At 60.9% G+C, this 27,847-nt stretch overlaps 1 protein-coding gene across 1 annotated transcript in view; it reads right to left on the bottom strand.

The window, feature by feature from the left end:
• The window catches only part of NTN1 (netrin 1), an 86,214-nt gene extending 59,717 nt beyond the window's left edge, over positions 1-26,497 (bottom strand). Inside the window, exon 1 of the mRNA XM_040081623.1 lies at positions 25,474-26,497. Coding sequence (XP_039937557.1) covers positions 25,474-26,497 — 1,024 coding nt within the window. The remainder of the gene's footprint in view (positions 1-25,473) is intronic.
• Between the last annotated feature and the right edge of the window lie 1,350 nt (positions 26,498-27,847).

Raw genomic sequence — 27,847 nt, 5'->3', positions numbered from 1 at the left:
GAACATTTTTGGGTGTATTTCGGATTTAAATGATTTCATTTGGGGTTTTGAAAGCCAAGCCAAAAGTTTGAGTTTCAAACAACAACAACAACAAAAAAAATAAACAAAATAAAATAAAAGGGAACTATTCCTGTCCTGTTTTGAATTGCCCTCCACCAGATAATCACAAACTCCGTGGAAAGGGAAGAGCGTCTCCCAAACATCCACCTCGAATCTGAGACAGTAAATTAGGAGGAGTTGGATGGTTTTAAACTGTTCCTTTCTTAGTTCTTTAGTTCTTTAAACTAAAGAGTTCTTTAAACTTTAGTCCTTCAGTTCTTTAAACTGTTCCTTTCTTAGCAGCAATGTAACCTCCTTCCCTGCAGGACACACCCCCCTGTGCCTCTCCTGACTCCTGGGTTAGTTTCAGGGAGCAGCTTTGCTGCTGAGTTGTGTCCAGATGGTTCCAGGGGACTGAGCTCTCCCTGTCCCTGCCCTGCCCACCACAGCTGCTGGGACGGGAGCGTCGGAGCTGGCATTTGCCTGGCACTGCTTTGTTCATCTTCCCATGGCTCGGGGTCTGGAACCCCCCGAAATCTGTGTGCACACACAAAGAGCAAAACCCACCCTGCTTCACAGCATCCCCAGCTTGCAAAATCAGGCTAAATATTATTTACTCTCCACAAGCGCCGCATGAAAAATGCTAAAATGAGGATAAATGGCTGTTTTCCTTTCCCCCCCTCTGTTTAATGCAGGGAAGGTAACACTCCCGAGCCCTGGGGAGCGCCTTTATTTTCTCTTTTCTGATATTTACTAAAGACTTAAAGATGGGAAGAGGCAGAAGCCTCTGGAGTGCAGGGGCTGAGATGAAAAGGTCCCGGATCCCCAGCGGGGCAGGAAGGCTTCCAACAGGAGGCACAAACTGCTCAGCTTTGTTTCCCAATCCAAACATGGGCCCGGGCACAAAAGGAGGGGAATAATATCGCTCTCCCAGGGGCGAGCCCACGCCTCGCTGCTGCCCACAAGCAGCATCATCCCCAACGGAAAAAAAAAAAAAGGATTCCAGCAACAAAAACGGATTTGGGACGGAGGGTGTCCGTGTCCCACCTGCTGGCTCGGGGTGTCCTTGTGCTGAACGGAGCTTGGGCTGTCCCAGCCCTCGGCACAGCCCAGCCCATCCCGGGCACCACCGACCAGCTGCGGCACCAAAACACCCCGGGAAGGACTCCTGGGGAGCCCACGGCGTGCGTGACAGGGCAGCCCGTCAGGGACACGGTGACAGCACAACCCGGGCTGTGGGGCAGCGGCGGCTGGGGTTTTCCTGCCAGGCAGCGGCCGGGGGAGCGATAACGCCTGAGCCGAGCAGGGCCGGGCGGCTCAATGCCGCCCCAGGGATCCGCTGTAATCTGCCCTCACATCCCTCCTCTGACACGGCTTTCCTCTGCTTGACGGCCCTCGCTGGGCTTCGCTCCCCAGGAACAAGGCTGAGCCTCCCCAATCCCTTCCCGATCCCAAGGGGTGCGGACAATGCTCCATTTTCTCCTACCAGCACAAACACAAAGAGGCAGTCAAGCTCCCCTTACGCGTCAATAGAGCCTCTGGGCCCCCCCTGTCCCCCACAGTCACTCCTTGGGGCCGCAACACCCGCAGCCATCCTCTGCATCCGGGCGTGAGGAGCTCCACGGCCTGCCCACGGTGCTGGAGGAGTGAAGGATCCTCGCATTTGACTTGGATCAAGATTCCCCTGGCTCCATTCGTCCCTCCGTGTCCCCGCAGAGCCTCCTGTCCCACAGCACCCCCAGCCCTGTGCCCCGCTCCCTGGGGATGTGGCTCCGAGGCTCAGCAGCTCCCCGCTCTCCGGACAGAGACCCCTCCTGCCCCATTCCCTGCCAGGTCGGGCTTTGCTGAGCGGGCTCAGGGGCTGTGGAACCCTCCCCGCCACAGCCAGGCTCCGACCCAGCTGCAGGGCGGGCAGCTGCTCCCAAACGCTCAGCACAGGCACTGCAGCAGCTTCCCCTCCTGACCTGCCCGGCTGGGCTGCAGGAGCACCCTGCCCTCCTTGGCTGTCCCCAGGGCACCCTGGCAGGCTCTGGGGACGGGTCCTGGGGCCAGGAGGTGTTTGAGGCTCACCAGGCACCGCAGCAGCACCGAGAGTAAAAGCCGGGAGAGAAGCTGGAGGGAGCTTCCCTGGAAAATAAACCCGGTGCGGTTTGGAAGCTGCTGAGCCACCTGGAGAGCTGTGGCCTTTGCAGGCAGGAGCTGCCTGGACACGCAGTCCCTTCATCCCGGGCACGGAGGGAGCAGCACGGGTATCCCAGCACTGGCATTTCCCGCTGGGATCAGTGGGATGCTTCCATGAACTCCAGAGAAGCAGCTGCCACCGGCTCCTCCAGCGGCTGTGCCCAAGATGGAACGAGCTGAATCCCATAAATAAATAACGGCACTTTCATCCCATTACAGGTCCAAGCTGAGGGTTTGGAACTCGTTAAGAGCCACTGAGCTGCGGCCTTTGTTTGCCCGGGGCGTTGTGTGGGTACCCAGCGGCTCAGGGCAAACAGCTCATCCCACCGATCCCCCCAGCTCAGCCGGGAGATGCCACGAGGTCTGGCGCAGCAAAAGTATCAGGAAGTCACCCTGCCTGCCTCAGGTGGAGGACCTGGAGGAGCCCCAACACCACAGGCACTTTGCTGGGGTTTGCCAAGACTTTCCTGGTGATCCCTTGGCAGGGAAAGCGCAGGGTCTGCCCCCGTCCTTTGAAGAGGGACATCAAAAGGCATTGCCAAAGAGGACAACGTGGGGACACTGCAGTCACAATAACCCTTGCGTCATCCTCCAGTGGCTCGTCAAAGCCCGGCTGAAGCCCAGCTCTCAGTGCCAGACGGCGATGAAGTGACAATCTCACCACATCTGGGAGAAAGGTCTGTCCCACGCCGGTCTCAGGGAGAGCCGGGAGCCTACAGGAATTTGGCCAAACCTTTTCTATGAGGTTCTGAGTTTACAAGAGTTTCGGTTCTGGCCAGAAAGAGAAGCCCTGGCATGGCCTGGGCCCTCGCGTCCTGCGGTACCGTGACAATCTCCCCAGCATCTCCCTGGCCTGGCGATCCCGGTGCCCAACAGGGCGCTGAATTTGGAATTGTCTCCGAGGTTTCAGTTCCCTGCCTGCCGTTGCTCCCTCCTGCAGGGCTGGGAATTGCTGCAAATTTTATTTTGTTTTGAAAGAGGGGAGCTCTTGCCTCCTGTTTCCTCCGGCCTCCAGCTGCTCCGCTCATGGCTCACAGCCCGTGAGCTCTCTGGGATCGTGGGACCAGACCCAGCAGCTGCCTGGGGCTGCTCACGCCTGGTCACTGCACCCCCAGAGCCCGCCCGGAAAGGAGAGCCCCGAGCAGAGCAGGGAGAGGGGCAGGATGGCCCCTCACAAACCCCCTGTTCCTGCTCTCCAGGGCTTCTCCTCTCACAGGGGCGCCCGCGCTGGAGGCTCTGCACTTCGTCTCGTTCATAAAACTGATGCTAGGCAGGAGGTTTGGCTCAGCCTGAGCCTGACCCACGGCCATAAATCTGCCCTGCTCCGCCTGCTCACGCCCCCACGGAGCTGCTGTCACTGCCCATTCCGAGCTGGAAAACCAACCATGACATCTCCCAGGTGCAGCCGTGGCTCCCTCCCTCCCTCCCTCCCTCCCTCCCTGCCTGCCCGGGTTTCTCTCTCTCTGAAGAGGCTGAGATGGAGCAGCCTCTGCTGCCTGGAAACCCTGTGGCTGGGGGGCGGCTCTGACACCCGAGGGTGCCGCCCTGGCAGCCCCCAGGCTGAGGAGCAGGGCTCAGGGTCTTGCCTTGCCCAGGAGGACTTTGCAGGAAAGGAATTTCCCCCAGCCCTGGCTGCAGGAGGAGCTGCGTGGAGCAAAGAAATGGCTTCGGAGAGGAGGATGGCAGCGAGGAGGGAGGACAAGGAGGAAAGTTGGTGTTGTGGAGGAAACTAAACCGGCCTCTGGTGCTCCTGCCCTTCCTGCAGGCACCAGGGACGGGCTCCCTCCTGGGGGTGACAAGGCTGGAGCCACAGCCCACACCGAGTCCAGGGCCCCTTCTGACCTCTACACGTGGGGACACGAATGCAGCACAGCTGAGAATCAGATTTCCGCACTCCAAACTGTCCCACCCTCATCTAAGCCCTTATCCCTTGCCAGTTAATCCAATAAACCACTTGAAAATGTGCTGGATGTGTGATCCATAGGAGCGGAAGCCACTAAACCACTCTTACTACTGATATGGCAGGAAAATGAACCGCACGGATCCCATCTGTGGTTGAGAACCCCCCAAACCACAGAGAAATCCATGAATTACAGAGAAACCCCCGAATTACAGAGAGAGAAACCCCCAAACTACAGAGAAACCCCCAAATACAGAGAAACCCCACCTGCCAGGTGGCCGCTCCGTGCTCAAGCAGCTCCCGGGCTTGCTGGTGCTGCTCAGACTGGCAGCAGGCTCCTGCACCAGCGGGTGCTTTCTCTGGACCAGTATAACCAGTTCAGAGCCTGAGGCTGCCCCCCACCCCCGTTATCACCCACGTCCTGACCGCTGCCCGTTGCAGGCTGCCCTGCCCTTCACCGGCAGCTCTGAAGGGAGGGAGGATTTCCAGGAGGAGACCCAGAGTGCAGAGGGAAACTCCTGCGCACCTCCCAGCCAGCGCCTCCGCGACCCCGCAGCAACACCCCATCAGCACGGCCCGAGGGGGGCACCAGCCACTCAGGTGAGTGTCACCCAGGGGTGGCACCAGCCACTCAGGTGTCACCCAGAGGTGGCGTCAGCCACTCAGGTGAGTGTCACCCAGAGGTGGCACCAGCCACTCAGGTGAGCGTCACCCGGAGGTGGTGTCAGCCACTCAGGTGAGTGTCACCCGGAGGTGGCACCAGCCACTCAGGTGAGTGTCACCCGGAGGTGGCACCAGCCACTCAGGTGAGTGTCACCCAGAGGTGGCACCAGCCACTCAGGTGAGTGTCACCCGGAGGTGGCACCAGCCACTCAGGTGAGTGTCACCCGGAGGTGGCACCAGCCACTCAGGTGAGTGTCACCCGGAGGTGGCATCAGCCACTCAGGTGAGTGTCACCCGGAGGTGGTGTCAGCCACTCAGGTGAGTGTCACCCGGAGGTGACATCAGCCACTCAGGTGAGTGTCACCCAGAGGTGGCACCAGCCACTCAGGTGTCACCCGGAGGTGACATCAGCCACTCAGGTGAGTGTCACCTGGAGGTGGCATCAGCCACTCAGGTGAGTGTCACCCGGAGGTGGCACCAGCCACTCAGGTGAGTGTCACCTGGAGGTGGCACCAGCCACTCAGGTGTCACCCGGAGGTGGCATCAGCCACTCAGGTGTCACCCAGAGGTGACATCAGCCACTCAGGTGAGTGTCACCCGGAGGTGACAGGCCCTGACCACGCCTCTGGGGGTTCTACAGGAGCTCCCAGCTGCAGCCCGGGGACAGCAGGGTTGGGAGCACGAGGGTCACTGTCACGCTGGCTCCCAGCCAGCTCCCAGGGACACAGATACCCCCAAGGCCTGCCGCCGTGGCAGCCCCGGGTGACTTTTACAGCTCGTGGTGTGCCCCAGAGCCAGCTGTCCCCTCGCTGGCCCCGCGGAGGTGCGGCTGCTCCCGCAGCTGTGCTGGCAGCCTCCCCTGCAGATCCCACAGCGATAAGGGGCGACGGCGGCTCCTTACCAGGCCGCTTAACGAGCTGGTGACATTTTTACGAACTAAGACCGTCCCAAAGAGATCAGACCGGGTGATTCTTCAGAGATGCCAAGACCCTCCCCTGACTGCCAAACCCCAGTGACATTCTTCTGGGCAGATGAAATCTCTGCCCGTCCTCCTTCCGGCCTGCCCCGCTCAGATTTGGGAATATCCTGCCTCGTCTTCTGCCGGGAATCTGATTTCTCTCAAATCCGCGGTGTCCGCGGCACTGAGGGCTGGATTCGGGGAGGGAGGGAGATCAAGGCTGGATGTGGGCTGATCGTCCCTTCAGGTGGGGAGAGGGATGTGGGATGAGGGCAGCTCTGCTCTGCAGAGCCTCCCAAGCCAACCCTGACCCCTCCAGGGGTGGGATGGTTTTGGAAGAGCCCGCTCAGTGTGCCAGAGTGCATGGAAATTTGCGAGGGGCTTTCCTAAATCCCCGCCAAGAGGCTCTTAAGGACACCTGGAGAGGGGAGAAGAGGCAAATTCCCACCCCAAGCCCAGCCTGGGGTAGCAGAGACAAAGGCTGTGAACCCCGCAAGGTTCGGCATGCGGAGGGGAGGGGCACCCGGGGCCAGCCATAATTAAAAATAATAACACTGAGCACTCTCAAAGCACTCGGTAAACACGATTAACTAATTAGTCAGGTCTTTACTAATTAACCAGTCACAGGACTGGTGTTGCTCAATATGTTTAATGATCCGGAGAGAGGCTGAATAGCTGGGGGCAACGTCTGGAGGAGCGGGAGCTGAGGAGGGGGCGCGGGGAGGCTCAGATGGGCTCAGCCGGGGCTGGGACACGAGGGGACAGGCAGGGACACGGCAGGGACGCGCTTCTCCTGCCCAGGACAGCGCTGTCCCCTTCTCCTCCCTCCTGGCGCAGCCCTCTCCTCCTGCCAGCGCAGGGGACTCGCTGCGTCTGTCCCACAGCCGCCTGTGGTTAATGTTTGTCCCTGCTTGGGGACAGCAAAACGAGCTGGAAAGGTGCAGGCGCCCCGGGAACCAGCCCAGCCTGAAATCAGACCGAGCTAAAGGAGAATCCCCCAAAAGCCCACAGGCGCCAGGTTAATGCCCCCCAGCACAGCAAGGATCCTCCCGGTAAAGCAAGAACTGGAGCAAAAGCAGTGCAGGGCTGGGGAAAGGAGGAGAATTAGGAGCGGGGAGCCTCTCTGGTGGCTCATTGCCTCAGTGTCCCCAGGCCAGGGACCGCACGTCACCGCAGATGTCGTGCTCAGGCGCTCCAACGTCAGTTCGGTTTCTGATCAGGGCTGCAGCTGGGAACTCCCCACACAGTGAGAGGAAAGCACCTCCCCAAAAGGCAGACGGGGCTGGATTCAGCCCTGCAGCTCAAGGCTGTGCTGCACCTCTGTCCCTGTGCGTGAGCCCCTGCCCTTTTCCTCTGCACTCACCCTGCTCTCGAAGTGCCTCTGGCGGCACCGGGCTGTCCCTGCTGCTGTCACGGGTGTCACAGGGAAGGGAGGCTGCTCCTGGCTCCAGCACATCCCGGAGCCCTGCAGGGCACCTCCCTGCCCCTGCCCTGATGGTGCCGGTGAAAGCCACCTCTGGGGACCGGCTGTGAGCATTTCCTGGCCCTAATTTGGGCATTTACTCAGAATCCAGGCTCCTGTGTAATTCAATTTTGGATTTCACAGCAGCACAGATGCCTCTAGAACGGATCCGGACGGCCGTGCCACGGCTGGTGTTAAAGCCTCCCATCACACAGATCCCTCCCGGCGGCACCTGGAGTTTACTCCCTGCAGGAGGGATCTGGGAGCACCCCCAGGGGGCTGAGGGGGTGAGTGATCCCTCCCCCTGCTTTTCCTGGGATAGCAGGGAGGGGCTGAGCTCCCCTGCAGGAGCTGCAGACAGCACCCAGAGGGTCAGGCAGCTCCTCCGCTCTGCTGTGGCTCCTCCCAGGGCTCTGAGAGAAAAACCAAGCCTTGGAGAAGGTCTGGCCTCGGGCTTTCACCGGGAGCTGGACGGGCTTTTCCCATCAGACACCCCAGTGAGGTGGGGAAGGGGGGGACAGGGCACCGGGGCAGCACCTGGCAGCTCCGTGCTGGCACGGGGTGCTCTGCAGGTGGGCACGGGGCACCCCACCCTGCTGGAGCCACCACAGAGCAAAGAGCAGCCTCTCCTTTCCTCCCAGCTGCACGCTGAGAACGCAGGGCCACCACTGGGCCAGCAGCTCCTGGCTGAGCCACCGGCGTGCTGTCAGTGTCACCCTGCGCCCTGCTGGCACCTCCGTGCCCTCACACAGGGACCTGGAGCCACCCAGGCAGCCAAAGAGGGACAGAAGGACCCCGGGTTTGGGGTTTCTTTCCTAAATGCTTGAGCTGACCTGCAGGGCAGGCCATCCAAAGGCCATGGGCACCGCTCAGTGCCCACAGGACACCGCAGTGTCCCCGCTGTCCCTCGGGTGGGGACCTCAGGTCTCTTTCAGGGCTCCCCTGCACCGAGCCCTGCTGTCAGGGGAGGAGCTGGGTGTTTTGGCCACGTCTGCCCAGCCCCTCCCTGCTCCTGGGAAGGGGGTGAGGACTGGAATAAAGGGTCCATTTCTTTAGGAAGCCAGCCCTGGCTCTGGGAAGGGTCCCCGTATCCATGCAGCTCTGCCGCCTCCCGCTCCCCCGTTTAGTAATCTCACTTCTGGGCCTGAATTCATTCAGACGCTGGGAAGGATTAGCTGACCTTTCTTTCAGAGCTTGCTAAGCTGGGGATGTTAAAGCTTCCCAAAAATTAAACTCTCAGGAGGCTGGGAGCCTGGGGAGTTATTTAGAGGCTGTGGCTGCTTCCCCAGCATCCACCCTGGGGCAGGGACAGACCCTTTGTGTCCCCCAAAATGCTCAGATCCACGCACAGCCACGGCTCCTGAGTGCACAGTGCTGCTGGGGGTAAAACCAGAGGGGTTTTCTCTCCTCTGAGAGGCTTTGGCCATTTTTTTCTGTTTGCTGTAGCTGGTTTCAGCTCCTGCTTTCCCAGGTTCTCTCTGGTGCCTTGAGAGGAAGGAGTGAGGGAAAGGGTGAGCCTGTGACCCTGTGCCCCACTGAGCTGGGGCTGGCTTTGGGGAGCCGTTTGTGCCCCACTGAGCTGGGGCTGGCTTTGGGGAGCCGTTTGTGCCCCACTGAGCTGGGGCTGGCTTTGGGGAGCCGTTTGTGCCCCACTGAGCTGGGGCTGGCTTTGGGGAGCCGTTTGTGCCCCACTGAGCCGGGGCTGGCTTTGGGGAGCCGTTTGAGCCCCACTGAGCTGGGGCTGGCTTTGGGGAGCCGTTTGTGCCCCACTGAGCTGGGGCTGGCTTTGGGGAGCCGTTTGTGCCCCACTGAGCCGGGGCTGGCTTTGGGGAGCTGTTTGGTGCTCCACTGAGCTGGGGCTGGCTTTGGGGAGCCATTTGTGCCCCACTGAGCTGGGACTGGCTTTGGGGAGCTGTTTGTGCCCCACTGAGCTGGGGCTGGCTTTGGGGAGCCGTTTGGTGCCCCACTGAGCTGGGGCTGGCTTTGGGGAGCCGTTTGTGCCCCACTGAGCTGGGGCTGGCTTTGGGGAGCCGTTTGTGCCCCACTGAGCCGGGGCTGGCTTTGGGGAGCCGTTTGAGCCCCACTGAGCTGGGGCTGGCTTTGGGGAGCTGTTTGTGCCCCACTGAGCTGGGGCTGGCTTTGGGGAGCCGTTTGTGCCCCACTGAGCTGGGGCTGGCTTTGGGGAGCCCCCAGAGCAAAGGAGGGGCTGCAGGTGCTCTCCACCCCCCAGCACTCCGGGCAGCCAAACTGGAGGCAGCACCTTCCCCTCTGGTCTCTGGCTCTCCTGCTCGGGGCTGCGTTGTTGCCTCTGGCAGAGCAGGAGCAAATCCATCAGCCCCCAGGCGGCCAGGGCCGCCCTCCATCCAAACCCTGAGCAAACTGCCCAGGGGGAGAGCGGGGCTCCCTCCAAAACCCACGGAAACCAGCGGTGAGGCGAGGAATGACTTCTCCTCCTCCTCCTCGCCGCTCTCACTCTCTGTCCTCTGTCCCATTGGAAGCGGAGACATTTGCACACAGAAATTTTCCAGGAAGCAGCATCTGGGCACAAACCTCAGCAAAATCTGAGCACACAACTGAGCCAAATCTGAGCAAAATCTGAGCAAAATCTCGGTACAATCTGAGCACAAACCTGAGCACACAACTGAGCAAAATCTCGGTACAATCTGAGCACAAACCTGAGCACACAACTGAGCACATCTGAGCACACAACTGAGCAAAATCTGAGCAAAATCTGGGCACATATCTGAGCACAAATCCGGACACACAACTGAGCACATATCTGAGCAAAATCTGAGCAAAATCTGAGCACAAATCTGGGCACAAATTTGAGCACAAATCTGGGCACAAATTTGAGCACAAACCTGAGTACACAACTGAGCACACATATTAGCAAAATCTCAGCACACATCTGAGCACAAACCTGAGCACAAACCTGAGCACACGTCTGAGCACACGTCTGAGCACACAGCAGCCTGGCTCAGACCGACCCTCCGCGGCTCTGCTCCCCGTGGAAGCTCAGGGTTCGTACAGAAGCTGCGAGGGGGGCGAGGGGCCGCCTTTGTTATCCATTTAAACTGCTCCTTTAACCGGGCAGCCGGCTCCTCGCAGGGATAATTTTATAGGCCCCATAACCCAGCACGAGCAGTCTCTTTTACGACCCTGCACTCCCCCTGTCTGAGGCAGGAGCGAGGCAGCGGCCGGAGCCCGCGGGGCTCTCTGGCACGGAATCCACCGGTAATCCCGAAAAATAAAACTGTCTTATGAGATATAAATTAGATTCCTGCCCGGGGGGGGGTGAGCGGCTCTGCTCCCCCACGGGGCCGCCGCTGTTGGAGAGCATCTGTTGCAATTACAGGTTCCCGCAGCCTGCTCGGCAGGAATGACCTCCCAAATATTCCAGCAGCAGCTGGAGCTCGCACAAACACTCCGCGTTCCCTTTACAGCCCACCAGCAAGGGCTTGCTCTGCGCTGAATCGCTGCTCGGTGGCCTCACCTCCTGCCAGGGCCCCGGGGGTGTCCAGGGTGCCCTTGCTGAGGGTCTGGATTGTCACCCGGGGGCTGAGCTGGTCTGTCCTGGCAGGTTTGTGCGGTGCTTTGCACCTTTGGCACGAGATCAGCGCCAGTAATTGCCCAGGAGAGGAAGCAGCCCCCGGTGCTGTCTAATTACACAGAAATTACCAGAAGAAATGAATTCCACAAGGTGACCATATGGGCTGTAAGGCTGCAGCCCAGGCTGGGTTTTGCCTCTGCTTGCTGCCACTCAGAGCTGAGGGCAGAATCCAGGCCAGAAGTGTGTTTCTAGTTCGTGATTTATTGCACCGAAATGGAGCTGGTAATGAAAACCGTGCTCCACTTAATACTCAGGCGACTTCCAACAAAAATGCCAGCAGGAACTCTTTCTTCTGCTCCGTGCCTCGCAGCTGCCCGGCAGCAGAGGATGTGCGAGCTCGGCCCTCCTGCCGCGCCACAGCGAGGGGCTCCACGTGTGCCACGTGTCCCCAAGCCCAGCCGATGGCACCAGGCTCACGCCGGAGCCGCTCTGCCCCTGCCTCATGTCCCTTCCCCAAGCGGGCAGGCTCGCCCTGAGGTGCAGATTAATTCCCCCCCAAAAACCAAACCCATCTCTGTGAGGCTGTTCCCAAACTGTCCCCAGGGGCTGGTTCTGCTGCAGCCCCGAGCCGCCCAACCCCAAACCCTGCGGGTGCTGAGCCCCCCTGTGGCACCCAGCGCCCGCAGAGCCGGATGAGGAGAGCTCTTCACCCTTTCCCAGCCCAACCTGCCGCTCCTCAGCTTTAAAAATATAATTTCCCCCTCATTCAGGGGTCAGCAGCCACCCTCCCCTGTCCTCCCGGGGAGCAGCAGGTGGAGGAAGCCCCGAGGGAGGCACAGAAAGGACCCTGGGGCCCCTCCGAGCCCTCCTGGTGACCGGGGGGTGACCTGTGGGAAATGCCCGGGAGATGGCCGGGCGCCACGGCCGAGCCCCTGCGCCGCGGACGGAGATTCATTGATTCATTTGCATGCCGGAGCGGCAGCCGGGCTCCTTCCACCGCGGGGCGGGCGCAGGGATGGATCCGAGCGTTCGGCGGGGCCCAGCAGAGAGCTCCCCCAGAGAGGAGATCCCCGGGGGCTGCTGGAAGGAACTTCCGAGTCAAAGGTGCCCAAAGGAAACCTCGGGTCCCGAGGGCAGCAAAAACTGCCGGGGACATGAAAGGCACCGGAATGAGGCTGCCCCTGCCAAGGCCAGGCGTGCCAGCGACAACGGGAAACTGCCGGGATGGGTGACAGGGAACGGGTGACAGGGAATGGGTGACAGGGAACGGGTGACAAGGAATGGGTGACAGGGAATGGGCGACAATGCTGGGTGACAAGGAATGGGTGACAAGGAATGGGTGACAGGGAATGGGTGACAGGGAACGGGTGACAGGGAATGGGTGACAGGGAATGGGTGACAAGGAATGGGTGACAGGGGCTGGGTGACAGGGAATGGGTGACAAGGGCTGGGTGACAGGGAATGGGTGACAGGGAATGGGTGACAAGGAATGGGTGACAATGCTGGGTGACAAGGAATGGGTGACAAGGGCTGGGTGACAGGGAATGGGTGACAGGGAATGTGTGACAGGGAATGGGTGACAAGGAATGGGTGACAGGGAATGGGTGACAGGGAATTGGTGACAGGGAATGGGTGACAAGGAATGGGTGACAGGGAATAGGTGACAAGGAATGGGTGACAAATGCGTGACAAATGCCGGGTGACAAATGCTGGGTGACAAATGCTGGGTGACAAGGAATGGGTGATGAGGGCTGGGTGACAATGCTGGGTGACAAGGAATGGGTGATGAGGGCTGGGTGACAATGCTGGGTGACAAGGAATGGGTGATGAGGGCTGGGTGACAAGGAATGGGTGACAAATGCATGACAAATGCCGGGTGACAAATGCTGGGCGATGAGGGCTGGGTGACAAGGGCTGGGTGACAAATGCTGGGTGACAAGGAATGGGTGATGAGGGCTGTGTGACAAGGAATGGGTGACAAGGGCTGGGTGACAAATGCTGGGTGACAAGTGCTGTGGCCTCTCCTGAGCCCCTGCAGCGCTCGGTGGCTCCCGGGTGACTCCACAGCCCGGGTCCCATGGGAGCCAGGAGGAGCCAGAGCCCAGCGAGATGTGTCGGGCCAGCACCGCCCACTTCTCTTTCAGCCCATGCACTCCAATAAATTTTCCTGTGACACGGGGACAAGACATGCCTCCGCTGCAGCTGCTTCCAAAGCCTCCTTAAGAGCAGCCCAGGACATGGAGAAATCCATTCTGTGGAGCAATTAGCAGGGATGAGCGGGAGCTCATGGAGCTGCTCCCTGCCAAGGACAGGAGCACAAAGTTTTTTTGCTACCTTAAAATCCAGGAGATGAGGGGGTCTTGGTGGGTTTTTTTTTTTTTTTGGGGGGTTTTGTTTTGTTTTGGTGGGGTGTTTTTTTTTGTTTGTTTTTAGTTTGGTTTTTTTGGTGTTGGTTTTTTGGTTTTTTTTTGTTTTGGTTTGGGGGTTTTTTGGTGGTTTTGTTGTTGTTGTTGTTGTTGTTGGGGTTTTTTTGTCTTGTTTATAGTTTGGCTTTGTGTTTTGCCTTTGAGAAAATTGTTGTTGTTTTGATTGACAACGTGTTTCATAGATGGCAGGCACTGTTAGTCCCTGCAAGTTCTCAGTTTCCAGATCGGAACGTTTGTGCTGTAACATGCTGTTGAACTAATTCTCGTCCTCAGGTAAAAAGTCAGAACTTTAACGGTTGTTTCTTACTTCAGTGTTACGTGATTTTTGGGGCTTAATGATGTTAAAATCCCCGTAACTTCACCTCAAAAGGAAGCCGTGAAGAGCAGAGATATCATTTACTGCAGGCAAACAACATCAGCATTTCAGGTCTCCCATCACCCCCAACCAAGGAGAGCGAGTCCAATCACTGGCAATAAATACAGTTATTCCAAATGTCGAGCCGCTTTACATTCCTTTATTTAACACAGCTGCTCTAAATAGGGGCTGGGATAAATGGAAAATAAACTCTGGGAGGTTTCATGGCTCCCTGGTTCTCCGGGCAGAGCTGCGTGGGCTCCGGCTGCTATTATTAGTGTAACGATTGTTGTTGTTATTATTATTGTTATGATTATATGCATTTCATTCTCTTCTGGGTAATGAATAATTTATGACTCTGTCTCGATCCCCTTTCAATGGATTCACTATCCAGGGAGACTCGCTGAATAATTTGGATCATTCGTTTTCAAGCTCAGGGGCTGCCGACAAATTGTTCGCTTTTCATTGCCGGGGACATTCATTGCTCACCCAAATCAGGGGATTTCTTTGGTCGCCCCCAGCACGTGAGGCGCTGTCTGGGGTTTTGTCGGGATTTTTTTGTTGTTGTTGTTGTTGATTGGGCGAAACTTTTCTGAAGTGGAGACTGACAAACAGCTCATCCTGGGAGCTGCCTTTGTGAAGAAGTCAGTTTGGCCAAATTTCTGTGAGCCTTTGGTGGTTTTGCAGAGGCTTGTGAAAAGTAAATGCTACGGAGGATATTAAATGTTATTCAAATGTTTTAAAGGCGACGCGGCTCTTGCTCTTTGGTTTGAGCTAAACTGTTATGCGGCTGATTATTAAATTTTGCTTGCTCAGCCCACACTAGAGAAATGCTGCGGTGTTAAACCTGCTTTGCCTGAAATCCGGAGGGAGAGGGAATTTTCGAGAGGCTTGCGCTGGGGATTTTCTAATCTTTGCAATCAAAAGAGCGCCTGTATCAACCTGGCAGAGTCCACCCTGCAATCCCTAAGCCCAAATTCGCATCCCAGCCTGAGCTCTGCAGGGATCCACCCCTGGCACGGGGAGGATGAGCGCTGTTCCTTGGGATGGGATGGGATGGGATGGGATGGGATGGGATGGGATGGGATGGGATGGGATGGGATGGAGAGGGCTGGCACATCAGCACTGGTACCCACGGTTTGTCTGGGATGTCCCCACGGTTTGTCTGGGATGTTTCCACCTGGACAAATCTCGGCAGATTTGCTGCCAGCTCCGTGAGAATCCACCAGGACCTGCCACGCTCAGCTGAGGAATGAAGCGACGGCAGAGCTCTGCTGGGGCACAGACCCCCGGACACATCTCTGTTAGATGTTGAACTGCCCAAAGCCGTGGCTGCTGAGCCCGGGAGCGGCTGGGAATGAACGGGGCTGAGCGCTCCCCCTCCGGCTCAGACCTGCCCGGCTCAGCGCGACCGCGCAGAGCTCCCGACTCCCGGCACCGCAGACACGACAGTCCCTGGCCCCCAGGGCCGGGGCCGAAGCCGCCTGTCCCTGTCCCTGTCCCTGTCAGTGTCCCGCTCATCCTGTCCCTGTCCCCGTCCCTCTAGTCCCATCCCCGTCCCTCTGGTCACATCTCCGTCCCTCTGGTCCCATCCCTGTCCCTCTGGTGCCATCCCTGTCCCTCTGGTCCCATCCCTGTCCCTCTGGTCCCATCCCCGTCCCACTGGTCACATCCCCATCCCACTGGTCACATCCCCGTCCCTCTGGTCCCATCCCTGTCCCTCTGGTCCCATCCCTGTCCCTCTGGTCCCATCCCCGTGCCTCTGGTCACATCCCTGTCCCACTGGTCCCATCCCCGTCCCACTGTTCACATCCCTGTCCCTCTGGTCACATCCCTGTCCCTCTGGTCACATCCCCGTCCCTCTGGTCCCATCCCTGTCCCTCTGGTCCCATCCCTGTCCCTCTGGTGCCATCCCTGTCCCTCTGGTCCCATCCCTGTCCCTCTGGTCCCATCCCCGTCCCACTGGTCACATCCCCATCCCACTGGTCACATCCCCGTCCCTCTGGTCCCATCCCTGTCCCTCTGGTCCCATCCCTGTCCCTCTGGTCACATCCCTGTCCCACTGGTCCCATCCCTGTCCCGCTGGTCACATCCCCGTCCCTCTGGTCCCATCCCTCCCGCACCGCCCGCTGCCCGCGCCGCCCGCCCAGCCCCGATTTACGAGCAGCGTGTGAAGGACAGACACTGGGCCGCTGGGCTGAACAATGCGGGAATATTAGCCGAGTTACAAAAACAAACAAACCAAACCCTGCCGGGAGCCCGTTTCATTTATCTTCCTTTGTCCCGTTTTGCTTCAGCGTGAAAGTCGCCCTTTCAAGCGCAGCGGTTGCGTTCCAGCCCCGGCGGGCAGCTGATCCAAGGCGCTGCCCCGCGAGCCTCCCAAAGGCGTGTTTGCACAGTTCAATTCATCCCCAAATATTCAGCCGACTTCCCCTCCCTCCGACCCTCCCAGGACTCTTTTTTGGTGGGTTTTTTGGTTTTTTGGGTTTTTTTTCTGCCCGAGGGCCGAGGGTGTAAAGCCCGGGGCCGGGGATGGCGGGGCGCGGAGCCTTTGTGAGCGAACACAAGCTGCTGTCTGTATTTGCCTTGCCGCTGTCAGAGCCCGATTGTGCGCGGGGCAGCGCCGGCCACCAGGCTGCTTCGACATCCTCCCGGCCACGGCCGCTGCCAGAGCGCCGCTCCCCTCCCTCCCTCACTCCCTCTCTCACTCCCTCCCTCCCTCCGCGGCCGCTTTGAAGGGAAGCGATTTCATTTCGTGAGCCTTTCGGTAATCGCGTTCCCATCTCCAACATTAACCAGAGCTGACTCCCTCACGCGAAAGGGGGAGGAGGATGAGGAGGATGAGGAGGATGAGGAGGATGAGGAGGATGAGGAGGATGAGGAGGATGAGGAGGATGAGTAGGATGAGGAGGATGAGGAGGATGAGGAGGATGAGGCAGCGATCGGGCCCGGCTCGGGACGGGCCGCGCTGACCGAGGAAGGCAAAACGCGGGGCTGGTTCTGCTCCGCTTATCAGATGGGAAAACAACGGGAGCGGCTTCGCCCACCCCGAGGATGCTCTTCGGGCTGCACTGGTGCGCCGCAAGCTCTGATTTTTAACCCGGCCTCTTTCCCCCTGTCCGCGGCTCTTCCCATCCTTTACCCTCCTTCTCCCTGCTCCATTTCCAGTGTCCCGGTGCCTCTGTCCCATTCCCCAGGGCTCGCTTTGCTGCTGGAACGGGCTCCGGCTGCACGGCTGCCTGCCGGGGCAGCCGGTGGGCCGGGAGGAGGCAGGGCCACCCGTCCGGGGAAGGATTTACATGAAGAGGAGGCGGCCGGCAGGGAGATTTGGGTCTCCCCTGCCTGCAGGTAGGGCCCAGCTCTCCCCAGAGCACCTCCTGAGCAGGCAGAGGTGACACCTCAGACCCTGAGGGAAAATCATTTTGGGGCCGTGAGAGCACAGCAAGGGCTGGGGCAGCCCCCAGCGAGCGCTACAATTCCCTTTTCCAATCAGATTCGCTTTCCATTCTCTCCTCACCCACTGTGGCCTGACTGCCTGAGCCCGCACCCTAAATACCCACAGAGCGGCCATTAAGGGACATTCATTATTCCCGTAGGATAATTAATGATAATTCCAATGAAAGTTGTTGTCCTGGGTGAAAACAAAGCACAGATCGCGGCGATCCACCCGGAGCAGCCTGGCAGGGATCTGGGTGATGGATGGCTCCGAAATACCGCAGGGGAGATGACGTGGACTCCTCATCCATCTTCCCGTGCCGGGCCCTGAACTTGGAGCGCTCCGGCTGCGAGGATGGGCCGGGGAGGGAACAGCTGGGAGCGCACAGACCCAGCGCGGACGTGGCTCGGAGCCCGGAGCGCTGAGCCAGCAGCATTCCTGCCGCGCTCCTCCTCCAGTTCCCACCTGGGACAGGGGCAGGGCTCCTCACCCCGCTCCCTCGTGCACTGAGACGCTGCCGAGGGCTCTCGCCGCTCCGTGAGGCACCGCCAACAGATCTGTGCCCATTTCTTGCTGGCAGAGGGAGCTCCCCAGGCCAGCACGTCAAAAATGAGAAATTTGCTGTAAGACAACCCCACAGCGCCGGGCTGCTCCCAGCCTTTGTCACTGTCCTGCCTGCCCCTGCCTCTCATGGCATTTTTGCCCTTTCCCGGGGGAAATTGGGGGTGCTGGGTGCAGGCCCTGGGCTCTCCGTCCTCTCCCCAAGAGGGAGATGCAGCAGCAGCAGCTTCGATCCTCAAGCAGAGATTCCCAAGGTTGCTCCCCCTTTCCTGTTCTGGAATTTCACTCACCTGCCTGCACAATCTCTTTTTGCTGCTCGTTTTTGGCAAAAGATGGCCAAGCTCTCCTGGGCTCATCCATCCCCAGGGGAACAGGAACCGGGCAGACACAACCTCCAGACCTCACGCCACTCACAAGACACTTCGAAAAGGTTGGAAAGGAAAATTTCTCTCCGCGGAAGCTTCTGCCCGGGAAGATTTCTTCCACGGCCTCACAGCTGTGTGTGGGACACGGATCCGGGCTCTTTCCCTGCCCGTTCCTTCCTCTGCCCTCTGTAATCCCGGCGATGCAGGAGGTGCCTGCTGTGAGCAGCAGTTCTGTGCCCAGTTTGTGCCCCCGTGCCCGCCGAGCCCCAGAGCAAAAATAACCTCTCTGGCCACATCACTCCATCGGTTTGTAAACTCCACTAAAACCAGCGGTGTTCAAAATACTCCCGTAAATTCATCTCCCAGCAGAGCTGAGTGTCTCTTCCATTCCCGTGCTCTGCCGGGTCAGGATCTGTTTCTTCCGTATCTCCCAAAAGAAGATGGGATTTTTCCCCCCCTCCAACATTAATTCCCCGTTTTCCGCTGAGCCGAAAGCAAACTCTCTCTCAGTGTGGGGATGAGCCCCTCCGTGCTGCTGGTCCCTCTGCCTGGGATGGAGCGGGAGCGGCCGAGCCCCCGTTCCCTTCCCTTCTCTCCAAAAACCTCCGCGGCTGCCCTGGCTGAGAGCAGGAGCAGCCTCCCTGTCTCCTTATCAGTCCCCAGGGCATCCTAATCCCCTTATAAACCAAATCCATTATCCAGATATCTCTTTAAAAGCCTGCCTGTCACTCCAGCCGGCCCCATCGCAGCTCTCGGGACTCTTCGGAGCGCCATCAGCGGGGACGAGTCTGCCGCGGGCAGAGCCGGGATTGTCCCGGTCCCTGTCCCTGTCCCTGTCCCGGTCCCTGTCCCGGTCCCTGTCCCTCTCCCTGTCCCATCCCGGTCCCATCCCGGTCCCTGTCCCATCCCTGTCCCTGTCCCGGTCCCATCCCTGTCCCATCCCCGTCCCTGTGCCGTGCTTTGACCCCGCTCACGCCCGAGCTTGTCCCGTCCCGCCGGGCAGCAGAGCCGGGCGGAGCCGTGCCAGCCCCGGCCGCGGCCGCTCCGTGCGGGGAGCAGCGCGGATCGGGCACGATGCTGGCACGGGAGCTCGGCTCATGCAAAGCCGAAATTCCCGCTGGCAGCGGCAGAGGCCGAAGGGCGGCCGCTGCTCCGGAGGCAGCCTGGGGACGGAGCAGATGTGGTGGTGGAGGAAAAACCGCACCCCAGCACCCCGAAATCCTCCAGAAAGCCCTCGATAAAACTCTGCTTGCACAGCCCAACCCCAGAACGGTTACACACAGGATGGGAACCGGGAAGTCTTTTGACGTGGAGGTGATCGATCAGGGCAGAGAAAAGGAACCATCGAAATTTAATAAGAGACACCGGGAGCTCCCTGGAGTGAAATCCTGCAGTCCCATAAAAAACACAGGAGCTTCCAAAACCGCTTCCAAAAACCCGGGTGTCACAAAAGGGAGGCAGGAGAGGGATAAGGCCAAAAAGGCATCAACCCTCGGTGGTCACAAAAATCCATCTCCCACCCCTGAGGATGAAGGGGAGATAAATTAGGAATACAGAGACAAATTCGTGTGCCCAACTGCCGCCACTTCACAGGCCAGACAGAAATCCCAGACTCCCGGGAGTGCTTTTACAGGGAGGGGGGATTCCAGAGCCCTCGGGTGCTTTTTGCTGCGTCCCTGCAGAGGCAGCACGTCCCCCCGGGCAGGCACAGGGAGCTTGCGAGGCGAGGACAGCGGAGGCTGAATAAGGATGACATGATTTGGCCCAGAAAGAGGAGGGCAGAGATTAGCCGTGGACAAGCTCAAGGGAAGGCAAGTGTCCAACCCGGGAGTGCCAAGCCTGGTTTTGTTTTAGCCTTAACTGCGCTTTTTTGTTTGTTTGTTTGTTGGTGTAAAAACCTTTCTGTTGGAAATCAGTTTAACTTTAAGCTTCCTGAGAATAAAAGCCTGTGAGAAAGCTCTGCCCATGCGAGGCTCCCTTGGGAGGCTACAATGGGAGCCTCAGCAGCTCCGGGAGCGAGGATTTCTATGGCTACAGCACCCATCTGCTCAGCAATACAGCTCCCCCTGCTCGTGCGGCACAATCCGCTGGGAGCTGCACCAGCAGCGCCTGGAAAGGGCCTGAGGCTCCCTGGATGGCAGTGGAGCCGCCAGAAGTCCGGCCCTTGCAGGGTCTGCTGCAGTTGCTGGTGCAGCTTCCCCAGCTGCAGTTTCCTGAGCATGAGGATGCTGCAGTAATGCTTCGTGCCTTTCTCAACCCAGTCCGAAGGATTTTACAGAGCCCCCTTCCCTTTGCTCCCTATAAATGGGGAAGTTGAGGCCAGGACAAACCTGGATTTCGGAAATTATGAACATTGCTGTTATCTTCAGGGCAGCACCACCACAGAGCGGCTCCAAAAACCCCCCAGAACCCTGGCTGGATCCAGCACAGCAGAGCTGTGTTGTGCTGCCACATCCAGGCACCAGCGACAGCCTCGGGCGGACAAAGGAGGTTACACAGGGGGGATCCTGCTCTGGGACCAAGGGGATCCTCTGAGGGACTCCAGGGATCCTCTGTGGGACCCTGGGGATCCTCTGTGGGACCCTGGGGATTCTCTTTGGGACCCTGGGGATCCTCTATGAGACCCTGGGGATCCTCTGTGGGACCCTGGGGATCCTCTGTGGGACCCTGGGGTTCCTGCTCAGAGCCTCTCTGCTCAGGCTGGGGATGTGGCTGTTTCTCCAAGCAAAAAGGAAGGGATGGATGGATGCTTGAAACTTTCCCCATCCCTCTCGAGCAGACGTGGCCATAAGCAGGGTGAGCATGGGGACACTCAGACCCCTTTTCTCCTCACAGAGGGATTTGCAAAACCATTTAATTCCCCTGACTCCCATGTCACCACGGAGCTGACGGGGCAGAGGGTGCGGTGGATGTGCCCCTGTGTGCCCAGGTCCCTGCCAGTCCCTTCCCACCGCTGCAGCCAGCGCCTCTGTCCCTCTGTCCCCTCAGGATAAACCATCTGCAGAGCCCTGAGCCACCACGGGAGAGGAGAAGGCAGAAAGGACATCTCCTAACAGTCCAGCCCCTCCTGGCCGGATGCATCCCGGCCCCTGTGAGCCATTGTCAGCCCCTGGCAGCCCAGGCCTGGCCCTGGCCCCCACTCTGCCCGGCTCCAGGGGTGCCTGGACCCTGCGGACGGGCACTGGCGCCACAGCAATCCCTGCAGGGACTGTCCAGCGCCAAAGCCGCCACCAGCTCTGCTCCCTCCTCCGTTTGGAGGCCAAGGAGAAGGAATCATCTCATGGGGGTCCCCAGCACCCCACCGTGCCAGCCTGGGGAGAATGGCTACACACAGGACGGGAACTGGGAAAACTTCTGAGGTGGAGGAGATTAATGCAGGGAAAAGGAAAGGGACTCCCTGAATTTAACAAGGGACACCGGGAACTCCCTGGCATGAAATCCCTCCCTCCCATCCCTCCGCGGGAGCGGAGCGAGAGGAGCTGGCTGTGTGGGAGGATTTGATTTCGCTGGTTGTGATGAGGGGCCCCGCTCGGTGTTTCAGCGAGCGCTGCCCTGCAGGTGCCTCCCTGGACCACCACGGAGGTGACAAAGCCCCGGGTTTGACCGGAGGGAAGTTTTCCATCGGGAGGGTTTGACGGGCGCTTCTCGCAGAGTTCCCGGTCAGCTCCTTGTCCGAGGCGAAGTTTCCTTTCCGCCGAATGAGAAACTTGCTCGGAAATTGCTCTGACATGAGACACATCCCGGCCTGGGAACCCTCCGGCAGCGGAGCAGAGCCTGTCCAGCGCCAGGCTCCCCGCGCTGCCTGTGCCAAATCCCCTATCTGGGAACACAATGTGTTTCCTTTCTCTCCCCGCGCTCGCTCCCCGCTTTGTTAAACGCTCTCAAGGCATCGCGGAGGGCCAAAACCCGAGCGGCGCCCGGCACCTGCGGCCACCGCTGACGTCAGGAACACGTGCGGGTGCCGGGAGCATCCCCGGCCTCCGCGGGGGAAAGGCCGCGGGGATCCGGCGCTGGGAACCGAGTCTGGAGCTCAGCTGTCAGCGGGACGAGACCCAGCCTTGGCCAGCAGCGCCTGATCCCAGGCGAAGGTGCTCTGTGCAAACCGGAGCGAGGGCGCTGGTCCGGTTCATCCCCAGCGCTCCAAACGGCGCCGCGATCGCGGAGAAACCGCGGAACGCTGCCCGCGGTAATTCAGTGATGTTAAATCTGATCAAAGACCCCGCCCGCATTTCCCCGCACCGGCAGCTGAGCTCTGACGGCGTTTTAGCTCAGAGCTTTCCCAGCTGCAGTCTGCTCTCCCGGGGGAGCTGGAAGCCGCAGCAGCACAAACCGGGCTGGAGAAGGGGGCTCGGGCCGGACCTGAGCAGCGAGCCGGCCCAGCGGCGCTGGAGAGGCGCAGGATGGAGAACAGACCTCCGAGCTCTCCTCCAAGCTGAGTCCTCCCTGGAGCGCTCCGGCTCCCAGGCGCCCGGCCAAAGCCGGACCGCAAGGCCAAGCTCTACGTGGATGAGTTACTTGCCAGGTGAAGCCGGTGGGAACCTGGAGCTGCGAAAAGCCCTGCAGGAGCAGATCCCTGGAGAACATCTCATCTCCTTGGGACGAGCCCCGTCCTCTCCACGCGCAGCGCCGGGATATCGCAAGGAGCTATGAAGAAAAATTCGATCTGTCTGGCAAAAACCGTTCCCGTGGGAAATTTTGACTTTCTGTCAGAAACTCCGGAGCATTTCTTTTTCAGCCCCAAATAAGCATGAATAGGAACAAAGATTCCGTTTTGGCAGGGGAAATGGGCTTACCAAAGAAAAACACCCAAATTTTTTAAGCAAAGCAGACGCGTTCTACGATTTTTCTCCTTGGATGAAAAGGAAAATTAAAATAAAATAAAATAAAGCTCCCAACGGTTCTCCAGGAAAAAAAAAAAAAAGAAAAAAAAAAAAAAAAAGGGGAAAAAAAAAAAAGGAAATTCAGTTGGGAAAAAAAAAATATAGACCAAAAAAAGCAACCAGTTCTCCCACCGCTGGCTGGTGCAAATTCAGCCGGTTTGTCCGATTCACCTTCCCCTCAGCACGGCGGCTCGGGCCGCTCTGATCCCCGTGCAGCGCTGGGCGCAGCTCCCGCTCGTCCCCTGGCCCTGCCCGGCGCAGGCGGCTCCGCTGACCCCCGGCCTGACTTTCTCTGGGGATTTGGGAGAGAAACCGGGGTGGGCCGGCGGTCATGAGCGAGGGGGTGGGAGCTGAATGGGGTTATTGTGATCTTTATCTGCGGGGATTACTCCGGGCCGTGTGGGCTCGGCTGGGCGGCGCGGGGGTTTTGGCCGTGGCTGCTTTTACGGACTGATAGGTGCTGCCCCAGGGAAGGAGCAGCGGGGCCGGGCTGCGGGAAAAATTGTTTTACGGTAGCTTCATCCTTGCAAAACGTTGACTTCCCAGCAAAGCCGGTGGAAAAGGGAAAACCAGAGCGATTTTCGTTTGCAGAAGCCTGACGCGGCTGGGGCTGCGCACGGTCTGAAATGCAAAGCCTGGCATAAAAGTGACATATTTTACTGGAAACTGGGAACTTGCTTCCCTTTTATTGGAAATAAATTGGAAGGGAGAAGGACGGTAGGAGCACGGCGCCAGCGCACTAACCGAATTAGAAGGGTTTTCAGGAGCATTTGGGCATCCCGCAGAGTAGACCGGGGGTCCGGTAGCGCCTCGAGACCGCACCGAAATTCACGGCACCGCTGAGAGCGGGGACTCTGCAGGCAGGAGCGGCGCTGAGGCTGGGAGAGCCGCAGCCCTCCTGCCCCCCTGGCCTCGCTGCTGGGCCAGGGGCGGCTCTGGGGAGTAAGGGAGACCCGGAGCTCCGATCCCGGGAGCTGCCGGGACCCGCGGGACGGCGGAAAAGCAAACCCGGAGCTGACCCCGGCAGCCTCGGGGCACCCGCCGCTCTCTCCGGGGACCTCCCGGCCGCTTCCCCCGGCCCGACGGGAGCCCGGCCGGGGGCCGAGCATCGCCCCGAGCGTGCCGGGACCCCGCGCCCGTCCCCGGAGCCGCCACCGCCTGTGCCCCGCTGCCACCGGGCCGCGGGAGCGAGCCCCTGTCCCCGCCTGATAACCCGGCTTGGCCGTGCCTCCCTGCTGGAGACGCCGGCGAAGAAATTGCGCTCTCCGCAAGGGACACATCTGATTGTGATTTGGGGAAAAAAAAAAAAAAAAAAAAGAAAAGGGAAAAAATCGGCGGCCAACCCCGGCCGCTCGGCGAGGGTTTTTTCCTATCGTCGGAGCTGCAAATATTTTGGAAGACGGGGCCGTGTTTTCCGTGTAAACAAGGCGGCGGCGGGGCCGGGGCTGCGCTCCGCGGGGCCGGGGGGTCCCGGCGCGGGGAGCCGAGCCCAGGCCGGGAATCCCATCCCCGGGATCGGGTCCCCACGGGCACACGGCTGAGCACCGGCCCCTAAACCGCGAGTAGAGGAGCGGCAGGGCGCGGGGAGCCCGCAGGGAAGCGGGGGTGGAAAACCGGAGGAAGGTTCTGCGGGATGTGTGGGGAAGAACTCCCCAAACCCTCAACTCTTATCCCCCCGGCAGAGGCGAGGGACGCTCGGTGTCCGCCCCGGGACAGCCGGCACGGCGCGTTTCTCGCTGGAGATGGAACGAAACTGCTGCTGCCCGGTCCTCATTTGGCCCCGGGGCTCGTTCAAGTCCCCGCCGCCGCCTCCCAGGGCCGCCCGCACCTCCTGAGGGTGCAGGGACGGAGCTGGAGGCTTTGCCCGGCTTCCCTGCCCTGCTCCCGGCCGCCTTCCCTCCCCGGGAAAGGAGAGAGCCCGTCCCGGTCCCGCCCGAGCGGAGCCTCTCGGGCTCTGCGGCGGCTCCGAGCCCGTGTCCCGGGGCAGCCCCGGGATCCCCGGAGCGGAGCCGGGCTCTGGGCTGCGGCCCCCCGGCCGGGACGTGCCCGGCACCGGAGACCCTGCCCGGCCAGCCAGGGCCCCTCCGCGCCTCCCCGGACACGAACGGCGTTTTCCCGGAATTCTGAATGCCTCTTATCCCCTCTGCGGAGCTCCTTGGGTTTTCCTGCCTGGCGTTTCCGAGCCTCCCCTTGCTCTGCCCATCGGAGTCCCCCGCTAACCCCGTCCTGCGCCGCCGGGTGCCTCCGGTGTCCCCGTCCCACGTCTCGGTGTCCCCTGCCCCAAACTCCCGTGCCCTGCCCGGTGGTCCCGGGTTCCCCGTGCCAGCTGTTCTGCACCTGGAGGTCCCTCGGTGTTGTCACCAGCGAGCCCCCGAGTACCACAATGTCCCCTGCTTTGAGCTGCAGGGCGCCTCAGCGTCCCATCCCCGGCGCTCCCGGGTGCCTTCACATCCCCGCTCCACGGTCCCTCGGTGTCCCGTCCTCATGTGTACCGATACCTCACCGTCCTCCTCCTAACCCTGTTCTCCATCTCCCTGCGTGTCCCTGAACGGCTTCCCGTGTCCCTGGATGTCCCCGTGCCTTTCGCTGCCGCTCCCCGCGGCTCCTCCGCTCTGCCCTCCCTCCCCGTGCCCCCCGGGGACCTCCGCTCCCCGTCCCGGTCCCTCTCCCCCCGGTACCGGAGCGGCCGGGACTCACCCACGCACTCGTTGGCCTCGCGGGCGGTCGCTCGCTGCCAGGGCCGGTCGTAGTGGAAGGGTTTGCAGCGGTCGCACTCGGGGCCGGCCGTGTTGTGCTTGCAGTCGCACACCAGGCTGTCGTCGCGGTCCCGGACGCAGCGCGACGCGTGCCCGTTGCACTTGCAGCGCCCGCCGACCTGCAAGTCGGACACGGCGTAGAAGTAGGAGTCGCGGGCCAGCTCGGAGTCGTCCTCGCTCTCGTCGCCGAAGGTGTGCAGGCGGCTGAAGGTCACCCTGATGTCGGTGGCCGTCACCCAGTCCTGCAGCACGGGCGAGTTGTCGAAGTCGTGGGCGGTGGGGCGGCCGTCCAGGGTGCTGAAGGCGATGAGGCCGCCGGAGAGGGGCCGCACGTCGGTGTGCGAGTCGGTGCACACCGCCTCCTGCTCGTTCTGCTTCGTGATGGCGGCGCGGCTCGGCTTGTTGTACATCTTGCGGCACTGCGTGGAGTAGAACTGGAAAGGCACCCAGGTCTTGCCGTAGTCCATGGACTTGTGGATGGCCATGGACTCGGGGCGCGGCGAGCAGAACTGCAGGCTGACGTAGGTCACCTCGAATTTCTTGCCGAGGGAGAGGGTGAGGGTGACGTTGTGGGGGTACTGGACGTAGCTGTCGGACTGCCAGCAGGTCAGGTTGTGCGGGTTGTTGAGGTCCGTGAGGAAGGAGGGCGGGTGGGCGCGCTTGGGGTCGGAGGCGTTGCAGAGGTGGCAGGTGCGGACCTGCTCCTCGCCCTTCTCCGTCACCACGCAGTACCGCGACGGCGGCTTCCCGCAGGTGCTGGACACCTTCACCTCCTTCCCGAAGGCCGAGTTGACGAAGTCGGGGATGCAGCGGCGGGGCAGCCCGTGCTCGTCGTAGCAGGGGTCGGGCTGCGCGTTCTGCACGGCGAACACGCTCACGCCGCGGTAGCCGCCGCGCAGGGGCTGCGCCAGCCACGCCGCCGCCAGCAGCAGGGCCAGCGGCGCCTCCGCTCCCCTCCGCGGCATCCTGCGCGACCTGCGTGGGCACGGCGGGGAGGGGGACGCGGGGCAGCGCCGGGGAGCCGCCGCTCGACCGCGCCGCTCCGCGGGGCGCCTGGGCCGGGGAAGCGGTGCGGCGGCTCAGGGAGCCCGGAGCATCGCCCGCCCCGCGGCCAGCCCCGCGGAGAAAGGGGAGACCGCGACGGCGGCGGCACCACAAAAGTGGGGCTGGCGGCGGGGCTGGGTCCCGCCTGCCTCCCGCCCCGGCCCTCGCACGGAGAATGACTGGCGGTCCCAGCCCCCGCCGCGTTTGAGGTCATGCTAAAGGAGCGACATCGCGCTCAAGGAACAGAACAACGACATCCACTGGCGGCTCAGCCAGAGACGCGCACAGGCCTCGGGGAGGGCGCGGGGGATGGGAGTGGGACGGAGCCCGCCTCGACACCGCCGCGATGGGCGCCGGTTCCTCCGCGGGGCTCCCGAGCCGCCCCGAGGAGCCGGGCAGGGGCCCTCGCCCTCACCCCCGTTCCTCCGCGCCCCCGAAGGCGCTGGGGGAGCCGGGCCCCCCCCCGGGCCCTGCAGCTGGGGATGCTCCTCGAAAGAAGGGGGAAGCGGCCGGGAGGAGCCCCACGCCCACCTGTGGGGACGCCGGGGGGTTCAGGATGGGGACATCTCCCACCTGGTCCCTGCTGGCCTCCCCTCCCCTCTCCAGACACGGACTGACCCCTCAGCTGGGCCGAAGGGGCACCGGCCCTCGCCCCTGGGACAGAAATCCCGCTGCCGGGGAAGTTTAATGCGGGAAACACAGCACGGGAACTAGCGGGCCTGGCGAGCCTCGGCAGGTTGTTTTAGGGGGCTGATCTCGGCGAGGAGAGGCAGTGTCTCTGTCATGGCCCCGGCACAGACGGGGCACCAGCTTTGCCGGCGATGCAGGGGTTAAAGGGCCGCACTTGTCCCGCACCGGGCCGTGGCCCAGCCCCGCGCTGCCCTTCCCACCCCCCCTGCCGACCCCCGGTACCGAGATCCCGAGAGACGGTGCAGGGAGCGAGCCGAGAGTTTCCCTCCCTGGGCTCCCGGCCGCCCCGCTCGCCCCCCTTCTCTCCCTCTTTAATTAAAAGGGCACTTTTATTTTTCCAACGGAGGTGCCCTCTCTCGGAGCGCTGCCCACGCCGTGTCACTCAAGCGGCCGGGCCCTGGCACTGCGGCTCGGTCCCCTCGAGGGTTCGGGGGCTGCCCGGGCAGCGGCGAGCCCCGGCCCGGCCTCCGCCCCCTCCTCTCCGCCCGCCCCTCTCCCCGCTTTGAATTCCTTGCCACCGAGCTGAATAAAAGTGGTTGTTGTAAATTGAATTAGTGCCTGATTAATCTGCTCCCGGGCCT

This window comes from Hirundo rustica, chromosome 18, assembly GCF_015227805.2.
Source record: "Hirundo rustica isolate bHirRus1 chromosome 18, bHirRus1.pri.v3, whole genome shotgun sequence".
In the NCBI taxonomy this organism is placed as follows: Eukaryota; Metazoa; Chordata; class Aves; order Passeriformes; family Hirundinidae; genus Hirundo; species Hirundo rustica.
Note: the sequence above shows the minus strand (reverse complement) of the source record. Positions and strands in the feature narration are given on the sequence as shown.